This window comes from Suncus etruscus, chromosome 15 (genome assembly GCF_024139225.1).
Source record: "Suncus etruscus isolate mSunEtr1 chromosome 15, mSunEtr1.pri.cur, whole genome shotgun sequence".
NCBI lineage: Eukaryota > Metazoa > Chordata > Mammalia > Eulipotyphla > Soricidae > Suncus > Suncus etruscus.
This window is the reverse complement of record NC_064862.1, coordinates 80,398,217-80,411,573: the sequence shown is the minus strand read 5'-3', so window position 1 is coordinate 80,411,573 and position 13,357 is coordinate 80,398,217. Positions and strand designations below refer to the sequence as shown.

The 13,357-nt window shown below is 57.1% G+C and overlaps 1 protein-coding gene across 4 annotated transcripts; it reads left to right on the top strand.

The window, feature by feature from the left end:
• Positions 1 to 3,370: 3,370 nt before the first annotated feature.
• MATK (megakaryocyte-associated tyrosine kinase) lies at positions 3,371 to 13,104 on the top strand. Of its 4 annotated transcripts, XM_049788627.1 has the most exons (14): positions 3,372 to 3,491; positions 3,822 to 3,911; positions 4,415 to 4,474; positions 4,676 to 4,789; positions 4,866 to 4,981; positions 5,067 to 5,286; positions 5,839 to 5,932; positions 7,724 to 7,789; positions 11,138 to 11,237; positions 11,329 to 11,413; positions 12,032 to 12,105; positions 12,219 to 12,414; positions 12,635 to 12,721; positions 12,801 to 13,104. In XM_049788627.1, exons 2-14 carry the CDS (start codon positions 3,828 to 3,830, stop codon positions 13,056 to 13,058), a joined length of 1,554 nt encoding a protein of 517 aa, XP_049644584.1. In that variant the 5' UTR covers positions 3,372 to 3,491; positions 3,822 to 3,827; the 3' UTR covers positions 13,059 to 13,104. The 4 variants fall into 4 exon arrangements, with proteins under 4 accessions (XP_049644585.1, XP_049644584.1, XP_049644583.1 ...); XM_049788628.1 differs by lacking the exon at positions 3,822 to 3,911 and having other exon boundaries at positions 3,371 to 3,491; XM_049788626.1 differs by lacking the exons at positions 3,372 to 3,491; positions 3,822 to 3,911 and adding an exon at positions 3,648 to 3,747.
• Positions 13,105 to 13,357: the final 253 nt, after the last annotated feature.

The window sequence follows — 13,357 nt, the reverse complement described above, 5'->3', positions numbered from 1 at the left end:
GAGATGAATAGGAAAGTGGTGAGGCCGGGCTACTGGAATGGTGACACTTATTGGGTGTGTCTGTGTATGAAGCTGCGGAGGCTTGGGGTGAGGGGAATTGCTCTACCCCCTTCCCTAGGTCCCCGGTGTAGGCATCACATTAGATCCAGAGGTGCAAGTTCTAGCACTGTGAAAGGCAGAACATGAGCCAGCAAGAGCCTGAGTTCAAACACTATACACTACTACCTCCCTTGAACAGGATTGTTGTTGGACAACCCATCACTCGATTTTTGGGGAATCCATCCCATGCTGCCTGTTCCAAAATAAATAAAGTGACAATAAAGTGAAGCCACTAAAGTACCAATCATAGTCACACAGCGCTCTCTTTTGCCTGCCATGATTTCCATCACTGTTAGGAAAAGGGAGTTGGACCGGAGAGATAGCACAGCGGTAATATGTTTAGCCTTGCATGCGGCTGACCTGGGACGGACCCGAGTTCGATTCCCAGCATCCCATATGGCCCCCCCAAGCCTGCCAGGAGCAATTTCTGAGCACAGAGCCAGGAGTAACTCCTGAGCACTGCCAGGTGTGACCCAAAAACCAAAAATAAATAAATAAATAAACAAATAATTTAAAAGATTTTTAAAAATAAAAGGAAAAGGGAGCTAAGAAAGTTTGACTTGGAAACACCTGCAGCCCTTTTGGGCTAGGCTAGCTGTGCAACCCCAGCAAAAAAACTTTGCTGCCCTGGCATGGGACTCAAGCCCCAATAGGTCAAAGTCACCATCTGGACTCACGGAAAGGACTGCCCAGGAGATCATTTTCCCCACTGGGATTCTGGTGATCTGCTCTGACTCACCATTCCATGTGTGTGTTGTGATGGTTTTCACACCCCAGTTTGGGGCCCCAATTGCCGTATTAGGGAGCTTTTGAGTGGCAATAATGAGACAGATGCCAGCACAGAGTGTGTCACTTGGGCCTGGTCAGAGCAGCAACACCGGCTCTGCTCTGCTCCTGCCTCAGCTGCCTTGTGGCATTAGCTGCCAAGGCCAGGTCCACCCCTCATGCATGGGAGACCAGAGAGAGAACTCCCCCTCGGGTCCCAGACGGGTGTCACTGAGAACAAAGAGGGGCATCCAGGAAGGCTTCTAGGGAGTGGTGCCTGGTGAGTTGCGGACACAAAATGGGGCACCAAAAGGAGGGGGGATGAGGAATGGCAATCAGGAAGTTCCAGTCTGGTGCTTCGGTGCCACTTGGTTGGTGACCAGCATACAGGGGAGTCAGAAACTGGCAGGCAGTGGGGAGCCTGGGAAAGCCGAGGGCAGGAGACCCAGCTTAACACTGGCAGCAGAAAGGAGAAAAAGAGTGACTTCGGGTGACTGGGGTCGGGTAGGGTGACATGCCAGCCTGACCAGCTGTGTGTTCTGGAGGGCCAGAGTGTTTCTGAGATCAAGTGGACTAAAATATTGGGAAGCCTCTGACTGGAAAAGCAGCTTGTTTTAGGGACTTGTCTCAGCCCGTTCCTGGGGCAGGAAACATAGAGGGAAAGCACATGTCTTGCCTGCATGAGGACACTGGGTTCAAGTCTCATTCTTTATTTATTTACTTGCTCAGGAGTTCTGGCTCCACGCTCAGAAATCACTCCTGCAGGCACGGGGGACCATATGGGATGCCGGGACTCAAACTAATAACTTTCTGCATGAAAGGCAAACTCCTTACCTCCATGCTATCTCTCCAGCCCATCAAGTCTCTTTCTTGCATGCTGTTAGGGATGGGAAGCTCACTCCTTCAGTAACTTAAACTGTAATAAACCATGGATGGAGCAATAGTAGAGCAGGAAGAGATTACCTTATGCACAGTCAACCTGGGTTCAATTGCTGGCCTCCCAATTCCTGGCAGAGTCAGGAGTAACCCCTGAGCATTGCTGGATGTGACAGAACAGAGAGAGAGGGAGGGAGGGAGGGAGGGAGGGAGGGAGAGAGGGAGGAAGGAAGGAAAGAAGGAAGGAAGGAAGGAAGGAAGGAAGGAAGGAAGGAAGGAAGGAAGGAAGGAAGGAAGGAAGGACGGAAGGAAGGAGGGAGGGAGGGAGGGAGGGAGGGAGGGAGGGAGGGAGGGAGGGAGGGAGGAAGGAAGGAAGGAAGGAAGGAGGGAGGGAGGGAGGAAGGAAGGAAGGAAGGAAGGAGGGAGGGAGGGAGGGAGGGAGGGAGGGAGGGAGGGAGGGAGGGAGGGAGGGAGGGAGGAAGGAAGGAAGGAGCAACTGGCCCCTTTAGCTGTCTTCCTATCTGGCTGGACAAAGCCTCCCTGAGCTGTTCAAGTCCCTGAGATTTTGGAGATATAACAGTGCTCATGCAGGCGCTCGTGGGCAGCACCATCATCCTGGAATCGAGGGAGGGAAACGGAGGCCACTGCGGGTTTCCCTGTAACTGCCTTCCTAGGGGTCTACTGCTCTGGGCAGCTGATGGCTGTTGACTATATTGGGATGTCCAACAACTCTTTGGTAGGGATCGACACCCTGGGGAGCCTCTGCTTTGCAGAAAGCCTCTTGGGGTTTCCTCAGGCCATCGACATGGTTCAATGGTAGAAGCACATCTGAGGCTCCAAGTTTGATCCTCAGAACCACACACACACACACACACACACACACACACACACACACACAGTCTTTGTTTATTGAGTTTAGCACCATATTTGGTGGTGCTCAGGGCTGACTCCTGGCTCTACACTCAGTGATTACTCCTGGCGGTGCCGGGGAACCCTGTGGGGTGCCGTGAATCAAACCCAGGTGGGCCTATTGCAATAGAAACGTTCTTCCCTCTGTGCTATTGCTCCGGCCAGCAAGCCTAGGCTTCATCTGGCCCTGAAGCGCTTAATCTGAGACTAGACAGCCAACACTCCCTGTTGGCACCCCAGAGGGACAAAAAGCCTAAGAGAAGCCCCCACTCCCACACACACAGCATTGGGCACGGGGGTTCCCCGCAGCACCTCCACCAGCTCGCACTCACCCGGGCCCCCTGGATTATTTCTTCCTCATTCTCCTTTGCACTTTCTGGTTTGGCACCCGGGCCTGAAGGGTCCTCTGGAGTGCTGGAAGTGGGGAGGGGGGCCCTGAAACCTATGCCCGGCCCGGCCCGGCTGGGCTGGCAACCCCAGGGCGCAGCGTTCTGGGCATCCACCACTTGCTCACCCCCGCGCACGGGCAGCTCCGTCCTCCGGCTCCACGCTGCCTGCCTTGCCGGGACGCGCGGGGGAGGCGGTGCGGGGAGCCGGGGAGCTGCCGCGCGTGGGGGTGCGGCGGGGAGGGGCGGCGGCGGCGGCAGCGCGCGCCCAGCAAGCCCGCAATGCGGCCGGCACTAGGACCCGCAAGGGCTTCCCACGCCGCGGCGCCCGCCGCTCCCCCCCACCCGACCCTGCTGCACCCCAACCCCCCAAAATGAGGAAACGGAGCAACTTGCTCCAAGTTCTACAGCCAGGGCCGCCTCGGGGTGCGCGGCCCGGGGGCGCCCCCTAAGCAGGTGAGCTGGGCTGTGGTGGGGGGCAGGCACCCCAAGTCCCCACCTCCTCCCCATATACACTGCGTGTCTGTGGCCAGGGCAAGGGGGCGGTGCTTGCCGGCGACCAGCAGGCTGGGGGTTCGGGTCCTTTCCTGGGTGCGGTGTCCACCAACCCCCCAACCCCCCCATGTGCATCCCCCTTCCACGTGTGGCCGCGATGATGCGTGTGCCGGGCTGTGCGGGCTGGTGGCAGGCACGCAGGTGTTTCGGAGTCGGGGTGGGTGTCTGTGTGTTGGGGGGGAGGCAGGCAGGTGTGGGGTTCCCGGAGTCCAGATTGGTGTCTGTGTCTAGGTGGACATGCCGCTGTGCGCCCCGTTCCCCGGGTCCACGCCCGCCCCGTGTGTTTCTGTGTGTGTTCGTGTGTACATGGAGCGTGTGCGTGTGAGTATGGGGAGGTGGAAGCAAATACTCACCCCCTCCCTCCAGGCTATATCTGCCTTGGGGTGCATGAGGTTGCCCCATCCATACCCTCCACTGGGGTATGTGTGTGTTGTGGGGTGGAGTCAGAGCCCAGCGGTGCTCACCAGGCTGTCCGACCCCACCCGAGAGTCCAAACCCTAGGAATGACCTTGAGCTGCCCTGCCCTGCCATGCCCTGCCCTGCTCTGCCCACTTCCCAGGAAAAGGGGAAGAGCTGGCTTGGGCGGTGCCAGCTTTGCACCCACCACGCCAGCCTCCGCCACACACAGGCCCATTTGTTCAAGTTCTCCTAGTGCCTCAGTTTCCACAGAGTGATGATGGCGGAGCGTGGGGCCTTGACAACCTCCAGGGCCCTGGCAGGCAGGGACTCTGCCCTGAGGGTAAAGGACCCCCACCGCAGACCCCTCTCTCCATGGAGAGCCAGAGGGAGCACAGCACCCTGACTTTGCACCTGCCCCTCTCCAGGCGAGCCCTCTCTTCCTCCGCCCCTGGCCCCTCGTGCCCATCTCTGCCAGGATGCCCACAGTGAGTACTTGTAGCCTGGAGTTCCTGGGGCCTTCTGGGGGCGGTCGATGGGAACCACCCATGAGAACATGCCTTGTGGTCACGGTCACAGCTCGCTTCTGCTTCTGTCCAGCAGTCACTTGCCCCCTGAACCCTCTCTCCTCTCCCCTCTCTGCCCCTCTGTGCCTGGGCTCCTGCCCCATCCATGCCCGGCCTCCACAGAGGCGCTGGGCCCCGGGTACCCAGTGCATCACCAAATGCGAACACACGCGCCCCAAGCCCGGGGAGCTGGCCTTCCGCAAGGGCGACGTGGTCACCATCTTGGAGGCCTGCGAGGTGAGTCTGGGGGGCCTGGGGCGAGCAGGGGGTCCCCACTGGCCCTCCCTGAGCCCCCTGACTCCCTTCCGGGCAGAGCAAGAGCTGGTACCGCGCCAAGCACCACGACAGTGGGGAGGAGGGCCTGCTGGCCGCAGGGGCGCTGCGGGAGCGTGAGGCCCTCTCTGCGGACCCCAAACTCAGCCTCATGCCGTGAGTGGTGGGGGGCTGCCCTGGTGGGGATGTGGGGTGCGAGGAGTGTGGCCAGCCAGGCCCAGCGCCACTCGCTCGGCTGCAGGTGGTTCCACGGGAAGATCTCGGGCCAGGAGGCTGTGAAGCTCTTGCAGCCCCCCGAAGATGGGCTCTTCTTGCTGCGCGAGTCTGCACGACACCCTGGGGATTACGTGTTGTGCGTCAGCTGCAGCCGTGACGTCATCCACTACCGCGTGCAGCACCGCGAGGGCCGCCTGACCATAGACGAGAGTGTCAGCTTTAGCAATCTCATGGACATGGTGGAGGTGGGCCTGGGACGGGTTGGGGTGGGGGAACCCAGTGCTGCACCCCTTATCTCTGCTCAGCCTCATGGACATGGTGGAGATGCCCCTAAAAGGGGACCCAGCATTGCACATATATACCCATCCCAGCTCCCATCCCTCCAAGCCTTCAATGTCTCAGGAGCAGCATGGACTTGGAGGAGCCCAGAGCCCGCAGTGTGGTGGTCCCAGTGGTGGATCTGTACCACATCCCTAAGGGTGCCTTCGGGGCACAGTAGGGTCAAGGTTGAGTCTCCACTGTTCCACGTCCTCCAGAGATGGGGGTGACTCCTCCAGGGATTCCCAGGAACCTCCAGGTTGACGCAGATCCAGAGACAGGCGCCCCCCCCCCCTTCCTCGTCCTCCTGTCTTGTGCTTCATCCTGGAGCGTTCCCATGGAAACCAGCCTTGCGCTTCCTGGGAAACGAGCCCTTGCCTGCTGGCCCCCGCCCCCACACCCCCTCCAGACCCCCTCCAAAGGGCAGAGCAGCTGGGAAGAGCTCACGGTCACCTGCACGCGCCCCACCCCGCCTACAGCACTACAGCCGCGACCAGGGTGCCATCTGCACCCGACTGGTGAAGCCCAAGAGGAAGCCAGGTGCCAAGTCGGCGGAGGAGGAGCTTGCCAAGGGTACGAGGCGCCCAGCTAAGGCCAATGCCTCCCCCGCGTGCCCCTGACCTGGGCATGGGAGTCCACAGATACCAATCACCCCAGTCTCCAGCCTATCTTCCCCTTCCTCCAAATCCCTCAGAGTGGATACTCGTTTGCTCTTTTGCCTCTGGGCCTTTGTCTCTCCAATTTCTTTCCCTTGGAATGCAGGTCCTACATGTCCATTCCACCTTATGCTGCTCCTCCGTGCTCAAGGCCAGGAGCAAAGGCTCCCTCCATGGCAGCCTCTTTTCAGAACAACCCAGTAGGGAGGGCACTGGCCTTGTATGCAAAATGCCCAGGATCAATCCCGGGCAACCATAGGGATCCCAGAACCCACCAGGAGTGATTCCTGAGTGCAGAGACCTGAGCACTGCCAGTGTGACTGCCCCCCCCCCTGAGAAAATATGACCGCTCCTTTTGAGTCTGTCTGCAGGGGAGACCAGGGAGGCAGAGGGTCTCACTGGGCTTAAAAGTACTGGATGTGGGGGCCGGAGCGGTGCCGCAAGCTGTAAAGCATCTGCCTTGTGTATGCATTCCATATAGTGCCCCAAGCCAGGAGCGATTTCTGAGCGCATAGCCAGGAGTAACCCCTGAGTGTCACCAGGTGTAGCCCAACACCCCCCCCCCAAATACTGGATGTGGAGGGGTTAAGAAGAGAGGAAGAGGGCCCGGAGAGATAGCACAGCGGTGTTTGCCTTGCAAGCAGCCGATCCAGGACCAAAGGTGGTTGGTTCGAATCCCGGTGTCCCATATGGTCCCCCGTGCCTGCCAGGAGCAGACAGCCAGGAGTAACCCCTGAGCAACGCTGGGTGTGGCCCAAAAACCAAAAAAAAAAAAAAAAAAAAAAAGGAGAGAGGAAGAAACCCACAGAACCTTCTAGAAGAGAGGAGGGGGGGAAACACAGGGATGTTTGACTCAAAAGGGATCAGGGAGGCCAGAGCATGAACAATGCCTTAACATCCTGAAGATTCCAGAATATTCCAGGAGCTGTGCCCACGTCCATGTCTGTTACCTCATTTGCTCTAAATGTGTCCCTGATGTTGGACCAATGTAGAAAGACTAGAAAGGGAATTTGGGGCATTTGGGGGACACACAGTCTCCAGCTATAAGACAGAATCTGGGGGCTGGGGAAATGGCACGGAGCCCAGCATGCAGGCTCCGCATGTGGGAGTCCCTTGTTTCCTTGCCTGCTCCACAAGGTTCCCTTGAGCCCAGTAAGCTCAGTACACAATAGGCTCTTTTCCTTTGGGTTTTTTTGTTTGTTTGTATTTGGGGGCCACATCCAGCAGTGCTCAGGAGTAAGGCAGTGCTCAGGGGTTCCTCCTGGCTCTGCACTTAGTAATCACTCCTGGCAGGGCTTGGGTGACCCTATGGAATTTTGGGGACTGAAACCAAGTGAGTGGCATGATTAAGCACCCTCCCCTTTGTCCTATCACTCCGGCCCCAGGCTCTGTTTTTTGTTTTGGTTTGGTTTGGTTTTTGGGTCACACCCAGCAGCGCTCAGGCATTACTTTTGGCTCCACACTCAGAAATCGCTCCTGGCAGGCTTGGGGGACCATATAGAATGCCGGGATTCGAACCAATGACCTTCTGCATGAAAGGCAAATGCCTTACTTGCATGCTATCTCTCCGGCCCTAGGCTCTGTTATTTTAAGCGCCACTATACCTGCTACCAAGAGCTGGATATGGGGTGATGTGGAGAAATGGCAGCTTCCCAAACATGCCCAGGCTAGGGGACCCCACTTCCCTTTAATGGGTTTTATTCCACAGCTGGCTGGTTACTGAACCTGCAACATTTGACACTGGGATCACAAATTGGAGAAGGGGAGTTCGGAGGTGAGTGGGGTGCAGGGCTGGAGGGAGATGTGGGGAGTTTAGCAACACAAAGATTAAGTTACAGCAGATTTAAGAGCTGCTTTCTGGGCCAGAGAGATAGAGACAGCAGGGAAGATGCTTGCCTTCCTTGCATGCTGCCAACCAGGGTTTGATCCCTGGTACCAAGTTCTGCCAGGAGTGAGCTCTGGTCACAGAACCAGCAGTAAGCTCTGAGCACTGCTGAGTGTGCCCTCTCCAAATAAAACAGACCCACTTGCTAGAAAGCTCTAGAGACACGGGGCTGGAGCAGTGGAGCAGCAGTAAGCCATTTGCCTTGCATACAGCTGACCCAGGATAGACCTTGGTTCAATCCCTGGTGTTCCATATGATCCCCCAAGCCAGGAGCGATTTCTGAGCACAGAGCCAGAAGTAACCTCTGAGCATCACCGGGTGTGGCCCAAAAACCAAAAAAAAGAAAGAGAGAGGAGAGAGCGAGAGAGAGGAAGGAAGGAAGGAAGGAAGGAAGGAAGGAAGGAAGGAAGGAAGGAAGGAAGGAAGGAAGGAAGGAAGGAAGGAAGGAAGGAAGGAAGGAAGGAAGGAAGGAAGGAAGGAAGGAAGGAAGGAAGGAAGGAAGGAAGGAAGGGAGAGAAAGAGAAAGAAAGAAGAAAAGAAAGAAAGAAAGGAAGGAAGGAAGGAAGGAAGGAAGGAAGGAAGGAAGGAAGGAAGGAAGGAAGAAAGAAAGAAAGAAAGAAAGAAAGAAAGAAAGAAAGAAAGAAAGAAAGAAAGAAAGAAAGAAAGAAGAAAGAAAGAAAGAAAGAGAAAGAAAAAGAAAGAAAGAAAGAAAGAGGGGCCGGGAAGGTGGCGCCAGAGGTAAGGTGTCTGCCTTACAAGTGCTAGCCAAGGAACGGACTGCGGTTCGATCCCCCGGCGTCCCATATGGTCCCCCCAAGCCAGGGGCGATTTCTGAGCACATAGCCAGGAGTAACCCCTGAGCGTCAAACGGATGTGGCCCAAAAACCAAAAAGAAAGAAGGAAAGAAAGACAGACCGGAGAGATAGCACAGCGGAGTTTGCCTTGCAAGCAACCGATCCATATGGTCCCCTATGCCTGCCAGGAGCTATTTCTGAGCAGATAGCCAGGAGTAACTCCTGAGCACTGCTGGGTGTGGCCCAAAAATGGAAGGAAGGAAGGAAGGAAGGAAGGAAGGAAGGAAGGAAGGAAGGAAGGAAGGAAGGAAGGAAGGAAGGAAGGAAGGAAGGAAGGAAGGAAGGGAGAGAAAGAGAAAGAAAGAAGAAAGAAAGAAGAAAGGAAAGGAAGGAAGGAAGGAAGGAAGGGAAGGAAGGAAGGAAGGAAGGAAGGAAGGAAGGTAGGAAGGAAGGAAGGAAGGAAGAAGGGAAGGGAAGGAAGGAAGAAGGAAGGAGGAAGAAAGAAAGAAAGAAAGAAAAGAAAGAAAGAAAGAAAGAAAGAAAGAAAGAAAGAAAGAAAGAAAGAGAAAGAAAGAAGAGAAAGAAAGAAAGAAAGAAAGAAAGAAAGAAAGAAAGAAAGAAAGAAAGAAAGAAAGAAAGAAAGAAAGAGGGGCCGGGAAGGTGGCGCCAGAGGTAAGGTGTCTGCCTTACAAGTGCTAGCCAAGGAACGGACTGCGGTTCGATCCCCCGGCGTCCCATATGGTCCCCCCAAGCCAGGGGCGATTTCTGAGCACATAGCCAGGAGTAACCCCTGAGCGTCAAACGGATGTGGCCCAAAAACCAAAAAGAAAGAAGGAAAGAAAGACAGACCGGAGAGATAGCACAGCGGAGTTTGCCTTGCAAGCAACCGATCCATATGGTCCCCTATGCCTGCCAGGAGCTATTTCTGAGCAGATAGCCAGGAGTAACTCCTGAGCACTGCTGGGTGTGGCCCAAAAATGGAAGGAAGGAAGGAAGGAAGGAAGGAAGGAAGGAAGGAAGGAAGGAAGGAAGGAAGGAAGGAAGGAAGGAAGGAAGGAAGGAAGGAAGGAAGGAAGGAAGGAAGGAAGGAAGGAAGGAAGGAAGGAAGGAAGGAAGGAAGGAAGGAAGCTGGAGACAGAAAACTGAGCCTCAGTTACTCCTCTGGGAAAAGAAGATGAAGGACAGTTTAAAGGGGAGCTGGAGAGATAGTACAGTAGGGAGGATACTTGCTTTGCATATGGCTGACCTGGAGTCAATCTCCTGAATTCTATAGGATCCCCCGAGCCCACCAGAGTGATCCCTGAGTGAAAAGCCAGGAGTCAGTCTAGCATACTGCTAGGTATGGACCCTCCCCCAAAAAAGAAGGGGTGCTAGAGAGATACTACAGTTAGTAGAACATTTACTCAGGTCAACCCAAGTTCTATCCCCGGAAGCCCATAGGGTACCCTGAGCCCACCAGGAATGACCTGTCAGGAATCAGCCTTGAGCAATGTTAGATGTAGCCCCAAACCAAGGACTCTGGCAGATGGGGTGCCAGGCTGAGCATATGCTTTGCATACAGCAGGCCCAGGTTCCATCCGGAGAAGTGACCCCTGATCCCCAAGCATAGCTTTGAGGGCAGGTTGGTCTCCAAGGTGTCCCTGAGCCGCCCTCAAAGCAGGAAGTACCACTGAGCAAAGGGAAATGAGCAGGTGTGGCCCTTGCTAATACAGCTGTCTTTACGGCCCTGAAATTTGAATTTTGTGTAACTTTCCAATGGCTTTCCTCTGCTTTTCAAGAGTCTAAGCATGGGCTGGGAGATGTGGTGAAGGGCTTGGGTGCTTTTTATGGGGGAACACGGGGTGGGTGCTTACAACACAAGCAAGGTCCCCTGAGCAATTTCAGAAGCACCAATCAGGAGTAGCCCTAGAAGACCTGAGAGATGAAATAGTGGGGAAGGTGCTTGCCCTGCCTGCCTGGGTTCGATCCCCAGCATTCCATATGGTCCCTCCAGCACCTCCAAAAGTAATATTTTAAATTTTTCTAGGCCACACCCAGCAATGCTCAAAGGTTTTTCCTGGCTTGCACGCAGGAATTACTTCTGGTGGTGCTTGGTGGATCACATGGGATGCCAGGGATGAAACCTGGGTCAACTATAGGCAAGGACAAGCCCAAGGCAAGGACACAGTACTATTGCTCAAGCTCCCATGAGTAATTCATAAGTACAGAGCCAGGAGTGACCCCTGAACATTATCAGGTGTGGCCCCCAAACAGAAAACAAACCAAAAAAATTCCTAGAAAATACAAGTCAAGACGGGTGCAGAGGTGCGGGTTTTTAGTCGGGTTCTGACTGGTAGCAGCGGAGGCAGTCGGGGGGCTGGAGGTGGTATGGCCTGACCACCACTGGGGCACCTGAGCAACCCCAGGATGTCTGTCCCTGCCGGTCCCTGCTTTCTGCCCGCAGCTGTCCTGCAGGGAGAGTACTTGGGCCAGAAGGTAGCGGTGAAGAACATCAAGTGCGACGTGACAGCCCAAGCCTTCCTGGATGAGACCGCGGTCATGACGTGAGTCCCTCGGTCCATCCCATCCGGGGAGAGCGTCCAGGGGATCAGGGATGCCTGGCTACTCCTTCACGCCAGCCCTGCCTCCCTCCAGGAAGATGCAGCATAAGAACCTGGTGCGTCTCCTGGGGGTGATCCTGCATCAGGGGCTCTACATCGTGATGGAGCATGTGAGCAAGGTGGGCCGGGGCCTGAATCCGTGGGTCTTGTGCGGGGAAGCCTTGGAGAGCGGTGTGGCTGAGTGGGTTTGTGGGGTGAGCCTGAGTCTGTGGAGAAAGAATCTCCACGGAATGGGGTGGGGCCTAAATGTCCGGGGTGTATGTGGGGCCTATATATTAGGCGGGGAATGGGCCTGTGAGAGTGGGGTGGGGTCTACCTAGGTGCAGTGGGGCAAAGGTTGTGCAGGGGGGCTAGGGGTGGGGACTACATGGTAGGGGCGTGGCCAGCAACGTGGGGTGGGAATGAGTGGGGGGCTTGTTATGTAGGCGTGGCCTGCAGTGTGGGTGGGGTTGAGTGGATAAATAAATGGGTAGGGGTTGTGTGGTGTGCATGTGGGTGGTATGGACGGGGGCGTGGCCTGCATGTTGGGGTGTGACTTGCGTGGGCATGGGTTGTGGCCTGAACTGTATAGGCAGGGCCTTGTGGAGGAGTTGGAAGTCCTAAAGTTGAGCCAGGGTCCAGATGGCCTTGGCCTCCCTCTATGGGGCTAGGCCGGCCACTAGAGCAGGCTGGCGTGTTTCCAGTGAGTTGGGGGTCCCCTGGCATCCTTGAACCCCACCACCACCGCCCACCTACAGGGTAACCTGGTGAACTTCCTGCGCACTCGGGGCCGTGCCCTGGTCAACACCCCGCAGCTTTTGCAGTTTTCCCTGTGAGTGGGGTGCGGGGGAGTGCGGGGGCGGCCTTGCCAGGGCCAAAGGGAAGGGGAAGGGGCCTGGCAGTGGGGCCGCTCCCGTGCCCAGCCCCGGTGCCCACGCTCTGCAGACACGTAGCCGAGGGCATGGAGTACCTGGAGGGCAAGAAGCTGGTGCACAGGGACCTGGCCGCGCGCAACATCCTGGTTTCCGAGGACCTGGTGGCCAAGGTCAGCGACTTCGGGCTGGCCAAAGCCGAGCGCAAGGGGCTGGACTCCAGCCGCCTGCCCATCAAGTGGACTGCCCCGGAGGCTCTCAAACACGGGGTGAGCGCCCTTCAACTGCTGGGGAGGGGTCCTGGATGCAGCCAGCCCTGTGTTGTGATCCTGCCACGGGCTCTGCCCACTCCCCCAGCTTCCTGCTAGCGGCCCTCTGATCTGGGAAGAGACCTGAGTTGGAGGGCCAATCCAGGGGTTCTTCCTGGAGAAGGCGGGAGCCCGAAGCAGAAGCCCCCCCTCCTCATGTCTGGGATCTCGCGCCCCACAGAAGTTCTCCAGCAAGTCGGATGTCTGGAGTTTCGGGGTGCTGCTGTGGGAGGTCTTCTCCTACGGCCGGGCTCCCTATCCCAAGATGGTGAGTGGAGGGGCTGGGGTCCCGCGTGGGTCCGAAGGCCGCGACCCTGATCACATGGGGGCGACCCCTGTGCCCGCAGTCGCTGAAGGAGGTGTCGGAGGCCGTGGAGAAGGGGTACCGCATGGAGCCCCCCGAGGGCTGCCCGGGGCCCGTGCACGCGCTCATGGGCAGCTGCTGGGAAGCCGAGCCCGCGCGCCGGCCGCCCTTCCGCAAACTGGCCGAGAAGCTGGCCCGGGAGCTCCGCAGCGCGGGCGCCTCGGCCCCGGTGGTCGGCGGGGGGCCCGGCGGGAGCCCCGAGCCCGAGGACGCCGGCTCGCCCCGTGCCCAGGAGCCCTGATGACGCGGGGGGCCGGGCGGAGCCTGATAAAGACGGTTCGTGAGAACTGGGGTGTGTCTCTCTCTGACCCCGCGCCCTCCTGCGGGGGCCTCTGCGCCCTTGCAGACACCCCGAGATACTGTCTTAGGAAAGGGACCCAGAGACCCTCCTCCTTCCCACAGGCACTCACCCAGGGACCCCAGGGAGCACTGTGGACACTGAGTCCAGGCTCAGAGCACTGAGGCTCCAGTCCTGACTCTCCTGTCCTAATCCAGTTGGCGGGATGTCAGGTCCCCCCCATCTCAGCCCCTCCAGTGGAC

Bases quoted from the DNA above. Each gene is read 5' to 3' on its own strand.
- MATK (XM_049788626.1), top strand. From the start codon at position 3,658: ATGTGCATCCCCCTTCCACGTGTGGCCGCGATGATGCGTGTGCCGGGC. The intron at 4,475-4,675 runs GTGAGTACTTGT...CGGCCTCCACAG, and splicing joins TCTCTGCCAGGATGCCCACA to AGGCGCTGGGCCCCGGGTAC. The intron at 12,415-12,634 runs GTGAGCGCCCTT...CGCGCCCCACAG, and splicing joins CGGAGGCTCTCAAACACGGG to AAGTTCTCCAGCAAGTCGGA.